The sequence below is a fragment of the Sus scrofa genome, chromosome 8, assembly GCF_000003025.6.
Source record: "Sus scrofa isolate TJ Tabasco breed Duroc chromosome 8, Sscrofa11.1, whole genome shotgun sequence".
Taxonomy (NCBI): Eukaryota; Metazoa; Chordata; class Mammalia; order Artiodactyla; family Suidae; genus Sus; species Sus scrofa.
This window is the reverse complement of record NC_010450.4, coordinates 101,285,588-101,305,929: the sequence shown is the minus strand read 5'-3', so window position 1 is coordinate 101,305,929 and position 20,342 is coordinate 101,285,588. Positions and strand designations below refer to the sequence as shown.

At 37.6% G+C, this 20,342-nt stretch overlaps 2 protein-coding genes across 9 annotated transcripts in view; one reads left to right on the top strand and one right to left on the bottom strand.

Moving 5' to 3' along the window:
• Positions 1 to 20,342, top strand: part of FGF2 (fibroblast growth factor 2) — a 65,208-nt gene that overhangs the window by 38,155 nt on the left and 6,711 nt on the right. The window contains exons 3-4 of the mRNA XM_021100546.1: positions 7,709 to 7,812; positions 17,655 to 17,789. Coding sequence (XP_020956205.1) covers positions 7,709 to 7,812; positions 17,655 to 17,789 — 239 coding nt within the window. The remainder of the gene's footprint in view (positions 1 to 7,708; positions 7,813 to 17,654; positions 17,790 to 20,342) is intronic.
• Positions 3,170 to 20,342, bottom strand: part of NUDT6 (nudix hydrolase 6) — a 61,606-nt gene continuing 44,433 nt past the window's right edge. The window contains exons 6-9 of one of the 8 annotated variants that reach the window (XR_002346431.1): positions 17,937 to 18,020; positions 14,506 to 15,761; positions 10,816 to 10,855; positions 3,170 to 4,829 (exon numbers count right to left, since the gene is read on the bottom strand). The gene's annotated coding sequence lies outside the window, so the exon portion shown is untranslated. Of the gene's footprint in view, positions 4,830 to 7,829; positions 15,762 to 17,936; positions 18,021 to 20,342 lie in introns of those variants that run through there. The other 7 variants (XR_002346433.1, XR_002346430.1, XR_002346432.1 and 4 more) reach the window with 7 other exon arrangements.

Here is a 20,342-nt window from a genome sequence, read left to right as displayed (position 1 = left end):
TACGCAGTCTATGGTGTAAGACAGTATTCTTTAATAAACTGCATCTCAAATTTAACATTAATTGCCCAGTGATTGTCTTGGTTACCTTTTGTTCTTTTATAGTCCTCAAAAAACTTTTATTTTTGGCCATGCTTTAGGCACGTGGAAGTTGATCAACCAGGGATTGAACCTGGGCCACAGTAGCAACCCAAGCCACAGCAATGACACCAGATCCTTAACCCACTGAACCATCAGGGAACTCCCCAAAAAACTTATTAGAGTTTCAAATATATACAATAAAAGAGAAGGACCAGTTTATTTATTTTTAAATTTTTACAGCTGCACCTGCAGCATTTCTGGGCTAGGGGTTGGATCAGAGCTGCAGATGCCTACCTACACTACAGCCACAGCCACACTGGATCCAAGCTGCATCCGTGACCTACATCACAGCTTGTGGCAATGCTGGATCCTTAACCCACTGATCAAGGCCAGGGGTTGAACCTGCATCCTTAGGGAGACTATGTCAGGTTCTTAATCTGCTAAACCACAATGGGAACTCCTAGAAGGATCAGTTTAATGAATCCCATGTACCCATCTGAGCTTCAGCATCACATGACTAATCTTGTTTCATTTAAACCTGCCTTAGCTCTTTCCCCCACCTCCCTACTACTGGACTGTTTTGTTTCCTAGACATCATATCATCAAATCATTTAATAAATGATTACACAATTTTTACATAAGTGAGAAGTATTTATTAGTACATGTTAGATATATAAATAATATATATCTCTAAAAGATTCTTTAAAAATAAATACCATTCCATTCCCATGCATAAAAATTAAAGAATTCCTATAGAAGCATAAAATATTTGGTTAGTGCTAAAATTTCCCCTATGGTCTTATAATTTTTATAGCTGGTTTGCTTTCATCAGGATTCAAACAAGGTTTACACATTGCTTTTGACTGATATGTTTCTTATGTGTTACTGATATGTTTCTGATATGTTTCTTTTTTTTCTTTTTCTTTTTTTGGTCTTTTCAGGGCTGTACCTGTGGCATATGGAGGTACCTATACCTAGGCTAGGGGTTGAATCAGAGCTGTAGCTGCTGGCCTATGCCACAGCCACAGAAACGCCAGATCTGAGCCGCATCTGTGACCTACACCACAGCTCACAGCAATGCTGGATCTTTAACTCACTGAGCGAGGCCAGAGATTGAACCTGCGTCCTCATGGATGCTAGTCAGATTCATTTTTGCTGAGCCAAGATGGGAATGCCATGTTTCATACAGCTCTCTCTCTCTCTCTCTTTTGTTTTTGTTTTTGTCTTTTTAGGGCTGCATCCACAGCATATGGAGATTGCCAGGCTAGGGGTTGAATCAGAGCTGTAGCTGCCAGCCTACACCACAGTCGAACTGCATCTGCGACCTACGACTTACACCACAGCTCATGGCAACGCCAGACCCTTAACTCACTGAGCGAGGCCAGGGATCAAACAAACCTGTGTCCTCATGGATACCAGTCAGATTTGTTTCCACTGAGCCACAACGGGAACTCCCTTTTTTTTCTTTCTTATATCTCTTGAGAAATTTCCTCTCCCTTCATGGAACTCACAATTCTTTTCGTAGTCATGTTTAATATGGCATACACTTGGTATTTTATTCTACAGTATTTAAAAATTCTGACAATGCTAACTTTTTATGTTCTTGTTATAAAAATAATTAACATGTGTTCAACCAAGGAAACAATTTAAATATCAAACAGTATATGAAATTATTATTTTTTTTAATCACCCTGAAAATAACTGTTAACTCTACTGATCTGTTATATTCAGGTGTACAGTTTTTACATAGTAACTTTAGGCTTTACTTTAGGCTTAATTTGCTTTTTTCCCCCCCAGTTCCTAAGGTAGAAGCTTAATTAGGCTTTCCTAATTTTTGCTTTTCTAACATAAATATTTAAAGCTTTAACTTTTCCTTTAAATATGTTGAGGATTATTATACAACTGTATTTTCTAATTTTCCCTTGTGATTTATCTGTGTTTTGTTAGAAATGTATTGCCTGATTTCCAACTCCTTGGAGGATTTTCTAGATTATTGTATTGTTACTAACTTTTAATATAATACTCTGTATGATTTTAGTCCTTTTGGAGTTCCCATCGTGGCTCAGTGGAAGCAAATCTGACTAGCATCCATGAGGATGCAGGTTCAATCCTTGGCCTGACTCAGTGGGTTAAGGGTTTGGCCTTGCCACGAGCTGTGGGGCAGGTCGCAGATGCAGTTTGGATCCTGCGTTGCTCTGGCTGCGGCTGTCGGGCAGAGGCTACAGTTCTGATTCAGCCCCTGGCCCAGGAACCTCCATATACCATGGGTGAGGCCCTTAAAAAATTTTTTTTTTCAATCCTTTTAAATGTATTAAGACTTGATTTTTGGCCAGTATATAATTGATTCTTGAGAGTAATCTTTGAAAAGAATATATATTCTTCAGATGTGGGTGTAGTAATCTTTAAGTGTCAATATAGGCATATCTACATGTAAAAGATGCATATAAAAACTCAAAATGGACCAAAACCTCAATGGATGAGGTAAAACTAAAACTCTTAAGACAAAAGGTATAAATCTTCATGACCTTGGATTAGGCAATAGTTTCTCAGATATCATAACAAAAGCATAAGCAATCAAGGAACAAAATGGATAAAGTAGATGTCATAAGAATTAAAAATGTTTGAGCTTCAAACATCAAAAAAGTGACAAAAACCATAGCATGGGAGAAAATATTTGCAGATCAGATATTTGATGAGAGGTTTGTATCTAGAATATATGAAAGACTCTTACAGTGATCAAAAGACAACCTAATTAAAGAATGAGTCAAAAATCTAGACATTTCTCTAAAGAAAATAGCCAATAATCATATGGAAAGATGCTACCTACATATCATTACAAGCAGAAAAATGAAAATCAGAACTATAGAGGTATCACTTCACACCGAGTTAGGATGGCTATAATGAAAAAAACACATTATTACAGCAATGGTTTGAATGTGGAGAAACTAGAATCCGCAGTTTCTAATATGAAAATGGTTACTTTGGAAAATAGTCTGACAGTTCTTCAAATGATTAAAATTTACTATATGACTCAGTAATTTGATTTCTTGGTATATACCCAAGAGAAATGAAAACATGTCTACACAAAATCTTGTATGTGAATGTTTATTCATAATAGCCAAAAATTTGAACCCAAATGTCTGTCACCTGATAGATGGGTAAATTAAATGTGGCCTATCTATTCAATGGACTGTCATTGGGTAATAAAAAGGAATGAAGTACTGATACATAGCTGTAACATAGATGGACCTTGAAAACATTATGCTGAGTAAAGGAAACCAGTTATAAAAGACCGTATAATGTTTGATCCTATTTTTATGAAATATCCAGAATAGGCAAATCTACAGAGATAAGAAGTGGTTTAGCAGTAGCCTAGGATTGGGAATGGTGTTACTAAGGACACGGGATGTGTGTGCTAAAGGGTATGGGAAGATGAAAATATAAACTGATTGTGGTGATGGTTACACAACTCTGAATAAACCAAAAAAACCACTGAATTGTATGTACACTTTAAGTGAATTGTGTTGTACGTGAATTATATCTCAGTGATAAAAACAAACAAAGGAACTGGGACACCAGCCGTTTAGGACAAGAACCTTTGATGTAAAACATCATGGCGATTTTGGAAAAAGAACTTCTCAGCTGGAGTTAACTGATTTAAAAATTTAAACCCACTAGGCAAATAAGTATAGGATGGCTTACTATGCTGGCGGTCAATTTTTTTCACACAGTCTTTAAATGACTGTGGTATTAAGAGTGAAATGAAAGGTCTCAGGTAAATAAAACCTGGGTTGCAAGGAAAAAAAAAAAAGTCACGTTGCTTGACGACGTTATTCATATATGCTGTATTCTTATGGATGTTTATTTCTTTTGTCAGTTTTTGCTCTAGGTGTTTTAGAGTTCTATTCACTGCTCTATGTTTAAGCTTGTGATGTCTTTTTGGTGTATGTGACCCACTTATCCTTATGAAATAACCTTATTTATCTCTAAGTTATACTATGTGCCTTCAAGTCCACATCATCAGACATTCCTGTAGCTAATACCAGCATTCTTATAGGATATATTTTTTTCTACATTTTTACTTTCAACGTGGCTGTATGTTTGTATTTAAAGCAATTTTCCTATAAACAGTATGGTTAGGTTTTTTCTATCGTGTTGACAATTTTTTCCCTTAAGCGGAATGTTTAGTTCATTTAGCTTTAGTGTAATTATTGATATGTTTAAGTTTAATCTCCCACTTTGGAATTTATTTCCCCATCTGTTCTTTGTCCTTTTGTTCTCCTTTCCTGCCTTCTTTTGGCTTGATTAGTTTTTTGTATTCCAATTTGCCTTATAGTCCAGCTGTTAACTATTTGGGTAGGTCAGAAGAAAACCTTACTCTTGAACTCTGCCCTTTGGTTTCCTTGTCATGGAAGATCTCTGTTCATCCTGCTTTGTATTCAGTGAAGGCTCAGTGCTTCTCAGAGGGCTTTCTCAGCTCTCTCCTGTTCCAGCCTTCAGTGGACTGCTGCTCAGCAAAGCCTTAGGAGCTTCGGGAGGGTTTCTCAGCCCTTTTGTTCTGTCCCTTGCTTGTGGTGTATGGTGGCTGTGTACTCAGTGCAAGCTCTGTAGGAAAGATCCGACAGGTGGGTATGGAGTTGCTCTTAGGGTTCCTCAGGGTTCTAATTCCTCACATTGGCAGCTATTAAAAGTTTGTAAAAGTTCAGCTGATTTCTCCAAACTCCTCTTTTGTGGCAGGTTTAGTCTAACACCTGTTAGAAATGAAAGCAGCTGTTCGTCACTTTTTTGGGATCATCTGTATGTGGAATTAGTTCATTTAGATCTCGTTAAATCACAGCTCTGATTTTTTTTTTCAAGAAAGTTTATGATTTTGTAGTGTATGTATCTACCTTATTTTAGGTTCTGGATATTTTTAAAGTTTATATTTTTATAATTTTTCAAGCATCTGCTATTAATGCTTTTTTAAAGTGACTTATTGAATGATGATATCCTAATGTGGAATAGCCAAGAACTCTTTAGAAATCTGTCAGTGAATAAGAGAGACATTTACTTTGGGTGTTAAGTCAATGGTATTTGTCACATGTAAATATTCAATCTACCTATGACCAGTAATACATATTTACAAGATGGTGGGCTAGAGCTGGGCAGCATTTATTGATAAAGCACCAAAAGAAAGTATAGTGATTGATGGAGTTCCCTGGTGGCCTAGTGGTTTAGGATTAAGCATTGTAACTGCTACTGTGGCTTGAGTTTGATCCCTGGCCTGGAGGTTTCTGCATGCTGCAAGGGTGGCCAAAAAAAAAAAAAAAGTGATTGATCATGCAGTATTGGCTCACGAACATTTATATAGCCTCATGAATTGAAAAGAGATGCAAATACACTCATAATTAATATGGCTTATCTAGATCACTTTAGAACTACATACAAGGATTTTATTCATAATCATTAAGAAATTTTGGTTATTTGTTAAAAACAAAGCTGATTTTCTACATTTTCCTATAATGTGAAAAAGACTATGCCCTTCTTTGTTTAGTTTTCTTATATCAATTATATTTCTTTAGCTTTGTATTACCTTTTAAGATCCAAGAAATTATAGAATTTGACCTGGGGTGACTGGTACATGGGAGAGTCAGATATTAATTTAAGTGTCCCGACAAATATCTTTAAAAAGTGTGAATTGTGAAACATTCATAAAGCAGTGAGAATAATGAACTTTCATGCTTCTAATAACTACTGACCTAGGTTTAATCAATCTCACTGATTGCTGGAGTATCTTTTTTTTTTTTTTTTAATTTTATGGCCACATCTGTGGCACATAGAAGTTCCTAGGCCAGGGAAATAATCCTGGCTGTAGCCATGACCTGTGACGCAGCTGCAGCAACACTGGATCCTTTAATCCATTGGCCAGGGCATTGAACCCTCACCTCCACAGCCACTGGAGCCACTGCAGTTGGGTTCTTATTAACACACTCTGCCACAGCAGGAATTCCTCTTGCTGAAATATTTTAAAGCTAGTCCCAGATGTATGTCTCATTTTACCTGTATGTTGCTCTTCCTGATAGGAAAAAATTTAAGCATCATTACTATAATTGTATCTAACAATGTTAGTAATTCCCAGAATCTTTCAAACATTGCTTTTTCGTTTTTTTTTTTTTTTTTTTTTTTTTTTTTTCGCTATTTCTTTGGGCCGCTCCTGCGGCATATGGAAGTTCCCAGGCTAGGGGTCTAATCGGAGCTGTAGCCACTGGCCTATGCCAGAACCACAGCAACGCAGGATCCGAGCCGTGTCTGCAACCTACACCACAGCTCACGGCAACGCCGGATCGTTAACCCACTGAGCAAGGGCAGGGATTGAACCCGCAACCTCATGGTTCCTAGTCGGATTCACCAACCACTGCGCCACGACGGGAACTCCAAACATTGCTTTTTCTTGCCATGTTGCCTAGGTACCTGGAAATTGCTGGGAAAATTATATTTACTTTAGAATGTTATCCAAATAATGTTATGCTGATTTCTAAATTTTTTGGATATTCATTGCTTTTCTTCTGTTACACTCAAGAATGTCCTAGATATGCTTATAGGCCATAAAATGGCCTTGTTCTGGGACCAAGCACATTTTACAAACACTGTATACTTGATCCCCTTATGGTGATTTACAATGCAGGCAGGTTATGAGAAGCAGAGTTCTGAAAAGTTTGACCATAAAGGGTTAGCTTTGCCTAATCAAGAATTTCCTAAATTTATTTGGCCTCAGAACCTGTTTTTTTTTAAGTGATCTCTGTTAGCCAGAGTATATTTTGTGGAGTGCTGTTCTAGGCAGGAGAATGCTGCCTGTGAATAGTGAAAGAGAAATTTTAAACTTTGTTTTTAACTGAACTAATCAGATAATCATTTGTCCATATGGTATTATGGTCACGATCATATAATGTCTATTTTTTTGTTTTCTGACAGTCTGCTTAATGTTGATAATGTAGTGTAACATACAGGTTATCCTCTTCAGGATCTTACATTCTGAAAATATTTCTTCACACTGTATAAGAAAATTAAGTATAAGCAATTTGTTTTTCCACTAGATAGATAATTGCAAAAAACCCTATACATCACAATTCCTCCATAAGAAAGAATAAATGAATTGGTGGGAAGCTAGAAATAATATGTGTAGAAATTCAAGGAAATTCAAACTAAGAGGTAATAGTGAGCAATTAATTTTATTTGTGAAGAAATGGTTAAAAATAACTTTTAGAGAGCATAAACTTGGGCAGGACTGTGGAAATTCTCACAAGTGGTTTACCTATGTATAGACTCTTGAAAAATTTAAGTAGTTAACAGGACCAAGTGGAGGTTAATAACACATTAAAGGAAAAAGGTTCTTCATCTCTCACTCTTCTCTGCTGACACTAGAGTAGAAGGGAGTCTAGTGGCACTTAAACTCCAGTGGGTCTGCCTCCCAGCTTCTGGAATAGAATTTAACTGATAGCTGGCCCCTGTCCCCCAGCCTGCTCCTTGCCATTCTACGTGAGCTGGTTGCTTATGTGTCTCTTATCTTCTTTACCCTGTATATTGCATAAGTGTGTAGATGGCTCTTTTTTCTATGATGCTACAAAGGTAATTTTTTCCTTATTACTTATAGTCAAACTACAACTTCAAGCAGAAGAGAGAGGGGTTGTGTCTATCAAAGGAGTGTGTGCAAACCGTTATCTTGCTATGAAGGAAGATGGAAGATTACTGGCTTCTGTAAGTAATGCTTTCTGTTTTTGTAGTTTTTTTTTTTTTTGTTAGCTTCTATTGCTGTGAATTTACTGTTATTGGTATTTATTAAATCCCCCCCCCTTTTTTTTTTTTGCCTTTTTAGGGCTGCACCTGTGGCACATGGAGTTTACCCAGGCTGGGGGTCAAATCAGAGCTACAGCTGCCAGCCTACACCACAGCCACAGCAATGCCATATCTGAGCTGTGTCTGTGACCTCACCACAACTCATGGCAATGCCAGATCCTTAACCCATTGAATGAGGCCAGGGATCAAACCTGCATCCTCAAGGATACTAGTCAGATTTGTTTCCACTGAGCCATTATGGGAACTCCTATTAAATCTTTACTAAGGGTTTTACAGGTATTATATTACTCAATCTTCATACTCACCCTATAAATAGAGTATTAAACTCTATTTCACAGATGCAAAAACTGAAGTTGTGAGGGATTTAGAACTCCCTCAGAAAGTCACCAAGAAAACACTGCTTATAATGAAGCACAGCCTGCGTGGCACCTCGGGCAGTCCTGACTCTAGAGTAGGAACTCTTAACTCACTGAAAAGCTATTAAACTATAGTTTTAAAAAGTCCTTATATTATGCAGCTGTCTGAAGATCACTGGGGTGGAAATATAAGAATCCTAAGTGTGAGTTTTTAAGCTTCTTTCATATTTGACATACAAAAAACACCTGCTGTATTTATAGAACACTAGTTGAGAATATGGGCTCTTAGGTACAAATGCTGTCTTTTCCTCTTATAAGTCGTGTGTTCCAGGTTAGTTCTCCTACCTAGAAAATAGAGACAGTAATGATCCTATCTCATAGAGGTTTTGTGTGGATTAAATTAGGTAATTTATATCAAGTACCAAAATCAGGGACTTATACATAAATACTCAAAATTGTTACTTCCCATTTATATATAAAGTCATTAAGGACAAGGACTTTTTTTTACTTTTTATCATAGCTAGTCAGGGGTCCTCATTCCAGGTTCTCTGTCACTGTCACCATTATTACTATAGCTGGGACTATATGTTTCTGGAGCAGAGAGGGTGTGTGGGGAACGATGCGCAGAAAGAACAGTATGAAAGACCAGACCCTTCTTTCTCATTGGGACAGTAGGTGATGGCGTGTACCTGAAGTGTGTGTAGATACATCTACAAACCACAGCCATAACACCAGTACCAGGAGCCAGTTATAAGTACTTTCTCTTTCCTCACAGAAGGGATCTAGATCTAATAGTGTTTAGCAGTTGTGGTGTTCTGAGCTATATGGATAGTTTTGGAAATTTTTTTTCTGAGTTGAAGATCTTTGGATTTCTGAAGGGACTGAAACAGACTTAAGAGAAAAGGAATATTCAACCACCTGACCATCTGACAAAGATATATTTATAATATTTATGTGATTTCTGCAGGATAAATAGTAAGTCTGGGTGTGGTGGTACTCACTTGCTTCTCCTTTTTACAAATGACTAAATTTTAGAATCCTCAAGAATAGCCAGCATTTTTGAGTGTACAGTATACTAGATGCTATACTAAGCATTAAGAGTTACGAAATTCAAATAATGGCCCATGCCTTTAATGAGTGACAATCCTGGGGAGACAGAAGTGTAAATAATAATGTTTCTAATAACATGTATGGGGTTTGATGTGTTTCTTCTGTATCTTGCATTCATGTATAGTAATATAGGAAAGGGAAGTAAAATGTATTATATAGGAAGTAATATAGGAAAGGAAATGATTAAACTTGTTTAGATTGGGGATTCCCCATAATGGGGGATCTTAGATAATGTAGAGGAAGGAGTTTATCAGGTGGTTCCGAAGCAGAAGAATGGACATGGGAATGTAGATAATTCTAGGATGTAGAATAAGTAAAAGCATGGATGCAGAAGGCTTACTAGGAGTTTCTGTAGGATTACACGTAATTCACTACTGCTGGAGTGTAAAATGCAGAGATTCAAGGTCGAAGGGGAAAGATGAGGCTGGAGAAGCAGAGAGACTGCCTGCCGAAGTGCCTTATATGTCATGCTGCTGTCAGGTGGGAAGCCCTGAAGAGTTTTAAAAAGAGACACAATCAGATTTGAACTCGAAAGAGATCTCTCTGGCAGCAGTGGAGAGTCTGGATTTGAGGGGGCCAAGGCTCCTCAAAAGTGTGGAAATAGTCTAAGCAAGCGATGAGAACCTGGCACTAACAGGATGGAGAGGAAGGGGTGAAGTGTTAGCACTGAGGTTGATCAGATTTACGAGTGGAGTAGAAGGAAAAGTCAAAGATGGCACATAGGTTTCCAGTGTGGAAACCAGATGAAAAAGGGGAAAGAGGGAAAGAGCCAGTGCTGGGAAAAGGTGATAGAGACTCAAATGGAGCCTTCTCTAGTTTGAGTTGCCTAAGAGAAATTCAGGTGAAGACCTTCACTACATAGTTGGAATTATGGGTGTGGAGTTTAGAGAGGTCTGTGTTGATCTATAGATTTGGGTGTCACCAGCATATAGGTATAGTGCGTATAATGGGAATGGATAAGATTTCCTAGGTAAAACATACAGCTTTGAAAGACCAATTACTTGAAACTTGCACTTCTTCCCCGTCCCTGTCTTTTTTTCTACTAGTCTGTTGTCAATTCAAGGGGTGATGTAATACTTTGGGAATCTACTGAAGTAGCATTTAAAATATTTCCAGGACACTGAATCAATACGTAATTTTGGATGACCTTGATCTTATAGTCAGAGGAAGGGTTGACCCTACTCTTCTTACCTCAGGATGTGACAAAACATATACAGTATGAGTCACACTGTCTTCTGCAATGGTTTGATGTGGCTACTGTCAGACAATAAAGGTGATGGAGAAAAGAAAGGAGATACAACATTTGCTTCTGTCATAACTGTGAAACAACACCAGTCAAAAATGACACTAGTGAGAATGGTTTTAAACCTCTAGATTCTTCTGTCTTGATTTGACTCAGTGAGTATATTGAGATCGTTATCCTATGGTATCCACTTACTGAGATTAGGAGATCCAGTAACCTGGTAATCATGGTGGATCTGTAAGATAGTCATTAGAGGGGTTATTTATCTTGAGAACACAGGCTGGAATATAGTTTCACTTGTAATGACCAAAAGCTCCATAACTGTCAAAAATGATGAAAACAGAAGCTAATCTAGTTAAAATTTTTTTTGGCTATCCCCATGCCGTGCAGAAATTCCTGGGCCAGGGATTGAACCTGCGCCACAGCAGTGACAATCTGGATCCTTAACCTGCTGAGCTACCAGGAAACGTTGCCTTTTTTTCTAGGGCCGCATCTGCGGCATATGGATGTTCCCAGGCTAGGGGTCTATTAGGAGCTACAGCCACCGGCCTATGCCACAGCTACAGCAATGTGGGATCTGACCTGCGTCTGCAACCTATACCACAGCTCATGGCAATGCCGGATCCTTAACCCACTGAGTGAGGCCAGGGATTGAACCCACAACCTCGTGGTTCCTAGTTGGATTCGTTAACCACTGAGCCCCGAAAGGAACTCCTAAAATTTTTTTTTACTGAAGTTGTATAAGTTGATTAATAATGTGTTAGTTTCTGATATATAGCAAAGTGATTCAGTTATATATACACATATATTCTTTTCATATTCTTTTCCATTGTAGGTTATTACAAGATATTGAATATAGATAGCTCCCTGTGCTATACAGTAGGATCCTGTTATCTATTCTTTAACAGCACTTAGTATCTATAATCTCCAGCTCCTAATTTATTCCTCCCTCCCCTACCCCGCTTCAGTAACCATAAGTTTGTTTTTTATATCAGTGAGCCTGTTTTGTAAGTTCATTTATATCAGTTTTTAGATTTCACATATAAGTGGTACTTGTTTTTCTCTGATTTACTTCGCTTAGTTATGAAAATCTCTGAGTCCATCTATGTTGATGCAAATAGCATTATTTCATTCTTTTTTATGGCTAATGCTCCATTATATACAGCACATCTTCTTTATCCATTCATCTATGTTGACAGACATTTATTTGAGAAGCTACTCTACTTTTGCATCTCTGAAATTACTGGGGTCTGTAAAAGAGGAGGCAACTTAAGATACTAGACCTAAAAACTGAGCTTTCTTCTTACTCTTCCAGAATTCTCTACAAGTTAGAATTCAGAGAATCCTGACTGACCTCTTCTCTTGATACATAGATACCAGACCTTCCAAACTATTGATTCTGTACCATGAAAAGAAAAAGGGCTTTAAAATAAGCAATGTTTTGGGATTTCCGTCATGGCGCAGTGGTTAACGAATCTAAGAACCATGAGGTTGCGGGTTCGATCCCTGCCCTTGCTCAGTGGGTTAACGATCCGGCATTGCCGTGAGCCGTGGTGTAGGTTGCAGACGCGGCTCGGATCCCGTGTTGCTGTGGCTCTGGTGTAGGCGAGTGGCTACAGCTGCGATTTGACCCCTAGCCTGGGAACGTCCATATGCCACGGCAGCGGCCCAAGAAATGGCAAAAAGACCAAAAAAAAAAAAAAAAATCAGTGTTTTATAGTTTCTTCCCTAGCAGGACCTTTGGTAAGATTATGGTCATAGCATTTTATTTAGTCTTAAATATATTCCTTTTCCCTTGGATGTGTATTGATTCTTTCTGACTGCATCAGCTTGAAAGAAATCTGTTGTATAAGAGTTAATTTAGCAATGCTCAAAAATTTATCACAAACACTTAGGGACAAAGCAACAGCTGTTCCACATAAATGGAAAAGTCAGGATTTATCAGTTTCCTTTGAGGAATGGCACCAGCCAAGATCCCGTTGTTCCAGCTCCCATCATAGAATCTATTCCTGCCAAGTTCACGAGTTAATCTCTAGTCTTACCATTAAATTTGTGTCGCTTGCTGCCTTGACTTTTCAGCAGCAGTCCTCTTTCACATTAGTTTGGGTGGGCTGTGTTAATTTTCAGATGAAAAAGTAGTGTTCCTACCCCAAAAACAAGGAGGCAGTGTTGGTGGTTCAGTAAGTGGCATATTTCTGAGTCAGATCCATAGGTATCAGACTGTCAACAACAGCAGCTTTTAGGAAGAAACTCAAAGTCTTGACCCTTGGCTTTTAATATCATCTGCCAACATTTAATGCATTGAAATGAATCACTGATGGTGAAAGACATCGTAGTGGGGATATCAGCAGGGACCTCACTGAGGTGACAATGAGAAGGGACAACTGGCATGTAAAAGAAAAAACAAAACCCATAGTAATTTTTGGTATAAGTCCAATGTTGTGATCATTTGGGGATGTGGGGGTTCCTTATTACCTGGAGAAACTGGGGTGTATGAACCTGCATTTGCCAAAGGCATAATTCTCCCCACTCTATTTCAGACTGCTGTGTTATGGCACTTCCCTGGGTTCTTCTGCATTTTTACCTTGTGTGCAATTCCCACTTTATAGGAAAACATTATAATTTCTCCTCAGAAAGAAGAGTAATCTAGACATATAACCAATTTTGGTTTCTAATAGTCGATTACTAGTTGAGAGTATAAGTTGTGTACCTTTTTTTTTTCCCTCCAACAGCTTCACATATTAATGGCAGAAATGCATTCAGGCTAAGCATTTCTCACTGTTTGAAACATTTAAGGGTCTTTTCCCCTCTTTGAAGCTAGAAAATATGAAAGTTCAAAGAGTAACTATATTTATCTGCCAAAGCCTAAATTTAGAGGCTAAAGTTGAGTAGTTTTTTAATATGCAACAGACTCCTTATTTCATTCCACAGGCAAGATAAATTTTGTTGCTATGAGCAACAGAACCCCAGAACAAAATATTAGGATTTATAATTTCTTCAGTGTTCAAAAATTGCATATAGTGAGGTTAACTGTAGTTTTAAGTTTAAATCACTATATAACCTTTTTTCTTTCTTTCTTTTTTTTGGTAAAGCTTTTTAGGGCCTCACCCATAGCATATGGAGGTTCCCAGGCTAGGGGTCTAATCGGAGCTACAGCTGCCAGCCTCCATCACAGCTACAGTAATGCAGGATCTGAGCTGCGTCTGTGACCTACACCACAGTTCATGGCAAAGCTGGATCCTTAATCCGCTGAGTGAGGCCAGAGATCGAGCCTGCAACCTCATGGTTCCTAGTCGGATTCATTTCCACTGTGCCACGAAGGGAACTCCACTACATAACCTTAATAGTAGCACTGGTATGAAAAAATCTGCCTGGTCTCTATCTGCTAGAAAGTTACATGTTGTTTTCTATGTTATGTGATAGATTATGATAACTTGAACAAAATATCTTAGCATTAGAATTGTGTGTGATTTGTGTTCACCCATAAGAGTGAAATACAAAAAATTATTCATATTCTGAGGATATACAGTTAATGTAAAATACTTTTTAAATTTACCAAATAGGTTTCTTAGTTGAGGGGGCTTTAAAATTGAAACACACATTAAGTAGGGAAAAATTGATTTTTGAGGGTTCACTTATTCAGACTGGCAATATATGCCGATCAAATTTGTCAGAAAAAGGTAGCAATCACAGAGGAATGTTTTTCATTTTTAAGAGACATAATTCTAGATTAAATGCTAAAGTTACTGCTTAATAGGAATTACTGCTTTCATAAATCAATCTTAAATTTTATGTAACTTATATATATTACAATATTAAGATTAAATTAATTTTTCAAAATCTGTATGTCTTACTTTGTTTTGAATAGTCAACACTGATACTTACGTCATGTCTGTTTTTAATTCTCAGAAGTGGTGTAAGCAAAAGCATTTTTGGATTCATGTTGAGCAAACTCCCTCATAAGCCAAAACTGCAAAATCAAAGTACTGTAAAAGAAACAAACAATCCAAAAAGCAGAGCATGGGGGAATGGCCATAAGGGTCAATCTAACATTTAGCAGTGCATGAGAATTTTGAGACCAGTGCAAAAGGAGGGGAGTTGGGAGGGCAGGGAGAATTTATTCAAGTTTTTTTTTTTTCCTATAATATGCTAGGGCTTAAAAAAGATTATTTTATAGGCTTTCAAACCTTAAAAACTGTTAAGATTGTGAGGAATCTTAAAGATCTAATCCAATCTTATTTTACAGGTGAGAAAAATAAGGCTCAGAGGTTAAGAGACTTGCTCAAAGATAACAGGTTAGTTAAGGATCAAGACAAGAGTGGAACCCAGTTTCCTGGCTCATCAAAGATCCTCACAGATGTTGTTAGGACAGTCAGATTCTTGGAGTGGTCCAACTGGCTTAGCTTCCTCAGGGACTAAAGAGTCCATAAAGTTATTCTGTATTTCAAAAGTTAGTCAGGGTTTTCCTGGGTCTTAGTTCTCCAGTTCTTATTTAGATTTTGCAATGCCAATGAATGGTATTTTTACTGTAGCCTATCTAAAACAGTTTCATTTATTCATATAATTTAGTGTATTTTACTCATCACATGCTATGTGCCAGGCATTGATGCAACAACAGAAGAAAATCTCCACCCACATGACATTTATAGTCTAGTGAAATAAAGTGGACATGTATATATAAATAAATGATCTGTATTTGGATGTCATAGAGCACAAAAATAAATGTTTTTGTGATCAAATCTGTAGCCAGAGGTCTTTTTTTTTTTTAAATTTTGATTTCAGAATAGTTTTAGGTTTACAGGAAGGTTGTGAAGATGGTACAGAGTTTCTATATACTCCACACCCAGCTTCTCCCATTAGCATGTTACATTAGTATGGTACAGTTGTCATGACCAACAAGCCAATACTGAAGCATCAATGTTAGCTAAAGCCCAACTTTATTCCTATTTCCTTAGTTTTTACCTCATGTCCTTTTCTGTTCCAGGATCTCATTCAGGATACCACATTTAGTCATCATGTCTCTGTAGTCTCCTTCAGACTGTGACATTTCCTTAGATTTTCCTTTCTTGGATTACTTTGACAGAATACTGGTCAGGTATTTCTCAGAATGTCCTTCAATCTGGGTTTGCCTGATGTTTTTCCTGGCGATTAGACACAAGTAATGAGTATTTGGGAAGTAGATAACCTTGGGAGAATAATGTACTGCTTTCATCACATCATTAAGGGAACACGCTTTTCACCCTTATTAACCCTCATCACCTGGCTGAGGTAGTGTTGTCTCCACTGTCAAGTTACTCCTATCTCCCCTTCCCATACTCTGTTCTTTGTTCCATCTCCTTGAGGAGGAAGTATGCACATAAATATGCAGAATTCTTTTGTATGAAAACGTGTCTATCCTCCATTTATTTATTTAATCATGTATATCAGTATATACACATGGATATTTTTTATACTTGGGGTTGTAATCCAAAACTGCAGTGTTTGTTATTCAGATTGTTTCAGCTTTGGCCACTGGGAGCTTTTTCAGTTGTCTCCTATACTCTTTGACATAAACCAGTCAGTACGGGGTGTTTTGAGTACTTCCTTACTTTATGGCCTCTAAGAATGCGCCAGGTTTACCCTATATTCCTTATGCCAGCCTAGAATGAGCCATTTCTCTAAGGAGCCTTGGTTCCTTCTGTTGGAAAATGGTGTTAGAAAACAAGATCTGCGTGTACATACTGCTACTGAGGTGTGTTTGCTTCTAGGCCCTCTTACCTGAGAGAGCAAGGAATATAGACATATAGAAACCTGGGTATGTACACATTTCTATAAATATTTCTATACTTAACCATCTGTATTAATTAAGCTAAAAATGAGTACATACCGATGAATCCAACCCTAATCCACCAATATCACATGAGCCATTTTAGCCTTCCCTGCTGGCTTGTCTATAACCACCCATTGCAACAGTGTTCTCACTGGTTCGTACCTCTCCTAGGATCAGTTTTTTTCATTATGTATAAAGGTATCACATCAGTGTACTTTCTTTTTGAAATTTCAAAGTAATTGTCTAGACAAAAATACAAATTCAACTATTGAAAATGTTGATTATGCTTTTTCAAAACTTTGATTCTTTCCGATTCAGATATCCCACTGAGGGGTCAAACTCCCAGCACCATCTTTAAAATCATTGTTACCAGTTTCAGCAAATGGTTACTGGGCCCCCTACAGAGAACCCTGAACTAATAAGCTGGTTCGGATGTATGGCTTTCAAGGAGATCTTTAGGTGTGGCCCACCACTGGTACACAACATATTTATATTACTCTCATATATGTAAATCTATATTTGTTAGATTCCATACCTTTTAGAATTGAGAATAATGGCTTAATGGAATTAGTGCAGCTTAACGCATTTTCTAGCAGTGCAAATAAATTAGTACTTTTCAAATTCCAATTCTCTGGTTATTAGCATTAGTGGGAGGGAAGAAAGCTTAAGTGATGTGTCTGTTGCACAGGACATGCTTAGTAAATACTCATTATTTCCATTAGGATATTGTTCATCTCAAACGCAGAAATGTCCAAAATTGAATTTCTAACCTATTACCCATAAAACCTGTTTGCACTCATAGCCTTCCCCATCTCAGCATGTCTGTCATCTGGAACATAAACTCGTGTCATCCTCCATTCCTTTATTTTTCTCACACTGCGCATCTGACCTGTCAGAAAACTTCGTCAACACATCCTTCAAAATATATCCAGAAGCAGACAGCTTCTTAGCATCTCTGTGACTGTCACTGGCTCTGAGTCTCCATTCTCTGCTTAGGTTACTAAGCAAGCCTTTAATGGGTGTGTCTGCCTCTGCCTTTGGCCCAGAGTAATCTCGGCAGCCAGAATAATCCTGGAAAAGTGTATCAGATCATGCCACTTAATCTGCTCAAAAGCCTACAATGGCTTTTCATTATCTCAGGATAGAAGCCAAACATTTACAATAGCCTACAAATCTCTAATCTCATTACTTCTCTGACCTCATTTCCTACCTCTTTCCCCTTCAGATTCTCTGCTTCATCCACACTGGCCTTCTTTCTGCCCTTCACACACTCTGGCCTGATCCTGTTGTGGCTTACCCTCCCTTTGCCTGGAAGCTCTTCTCTGAAATCTGGACGGTTAACTCCTTCACCTCCTTCGAGGTCTGGTTAAATTGTTACTTGCTCAGTGAAGCCTGTGGTGCCTATACTATTTAATACTGCAACCTAATCTGTACCCCCACCATTCCCGATCCCTCAGCTTTACTTTTTTCCATAGGATTTACTATATTTTAGCATAACAGAATTTACTCAATCATGCTCATTGTTGCATCTTCTCCCGTGAGAATTTGAGTGGAAAGGCAGGGATCCTTGTTCAGTGATATATCCCAGTGCCTAGAAGAAAAAATATACATAAAATGAATAAATGCGTTAGTTGAACTGTGTGCTTTCCTTATCACCAAATTATTAAATTAAAAAAAAAAGGAAAATTTAAAAGGTGTCAGATACATGGGCAAAGGGTGCTCACAGTATGAAATAAAGTAATTTAGAGCCTAGAGTTTTAAACCCCTCATTTGTTAATGGGTATATGATAATTATGTCACAGGATTATTGTGGTATTTAAATAATGTGCATAATGCATCAATAACTGTGAGTTAAGAGTTTTCCCAGCTTCTGGGCTTAAGCTGTTGAAGGCAAGGTACAGGTCGTTATAAGCCACTTCTTCTGTGGCTTGTTCCTCTTAAGATCCCCTTTTAAGTCTACAATGGTGGGCAGTTAAAACACTGAGAATAAGAAAAAAAGCTCTTAATAAAAATTACATTGCATCAATAGTTAACAGAACATTGAGATCACAGGCAATGAAGATGAATGTAAACCCAGAATAGGGAGAAGTGGACACAGTAGTTAGAATAGGCTGTTAAATGCCTGATTTTATTGAGACTGAATTTTGACCTTACTATCAGTTTAAAAAAATTCAGTTTGTTTTCAAGGGCATAATAGCTATTTAGTCAGTTTACATGTTTGCACATTCACCACAGACACATGGTTTCCTTTTCTCCCCTCTCTTTGTATAAAGGTACAAGTAACTTTTTTTTTTTTTTTTTTTTTTAAAGTGGGTTCCATGATATCTTATCCACTTAACCCCTGGTACTACTTCTTTTCTCTAAAATATTAGCAATTGGCTGAGAAGGCAAATATTGTAGGCATGGTATGGATTCCAGTTGGCTAAGCATTGTAGGAAGTGTCAGCTAGCAAAGTGGGGCACCCTGGAGGCTGACTGAGGATATCTGAATGGTGTGGTTTAGGTCTTCTTCTGGGGAATTAGCCCAGGAAGCTCTCTGCCAACCTTTCATGTTATCTTATGATTCCATGACTTTTCCTTTCACTCTTTACTCTTCTACTCCTGATCTTAAACATGGACTAGGGAAAGAGGAAGATTTTTATTGGTGGCTGAAAAATGACCAGATAAAGTATTACAGGTTAACTTCAGTTAAAGACAAGAAGCACAATATTCACCAAAGGTAAAGAGAAAGTATTGGCTATAGAATTTACATTATAATGTACATTATGCATTTTGTACAGACATTACCTAGTATTAGTGTTCCACTTTTAGCACATTTGAATCTTTTTGAAAGCCCAAGATAGTCCTGAGTATCATACAGCTGGGTCCTTGTGCAATGAATGCTGATCTGTAAGGCTACCTGTGATACATTTGCATTAGAAAGTCTGAAGCTGCTTTCCAGTTAAAAAAAAAAAAAAAAAACAAATTAGGTAAGTTTGCATTTCAGTTTTTTTTTTTTTTTTCATTCTTGTTTTTTCTTTTTAGGGCCACATCCATGGCATATGGAGGTTCCCAGGCTAGGGGTCCAATCAGAGCTATAACTGCCGGCCTATGCCAGAGCCACAGCAATGCGGGATCCGAGCCGCATCTGCAACCTACACCACAGTTTACGGGAATGCCAGATGCTTAACCCACTGGGCAAGGATTGAACCCACAACATCATGGTTCTCAACTGGATTTGTTTCCTTTGTGTCACGATAGGAACTCCTCCTGCATTTAGTTTTTAAAAGTTAACAGTGGTCAAAACATTAAAGCCATGTAAACATCCTATAAATTGTATCCCAAAAAGCCAATGGCAGGAACACCATATCCTTACTTTAGATGACTGAGACACATGTTATTCGCTTTTAGGTCTTTCTCAGTCCTTTAAAAAAGAATGTATACATGTATGTGTAACTGGGTCACCATGCTGTACAGTAGAAAAAAAATTGTATTGTGGAAATAACAATAAAAAAATAAAAAAAACCACTTTGGTTATTATGCCAGCTCTTTTCATTATTTTGCTTACCGATTTATGTTTTTCTCACACTTTGTGCCATTATTTATCTTAGAACCAAAGTATCTGGGAAAAGATTCACATCTTTTGAATGTTGATTTCCCCAAACCTGAAGTTTCCTAGACTTGAGTATTTAAAAGTTAGGTGAAATCTGGTATGCTTGTTAATACAGAATCATAGGTTTATGTCCTATATCTACTTATACATGTACATATAAAGATATATATGTGTAATTTATAAGGTTTTCTATATGAGCTTATCATTCCACTCTACTTACCTACCTACCTACCTAATTGTAACAAAAAATAATTTTGCCTCTTTTTTTTTTTTTTTGGCTTTTCAGGGCTGCAATAGCAGCCTGAGAATTCCCAGGCTAGGG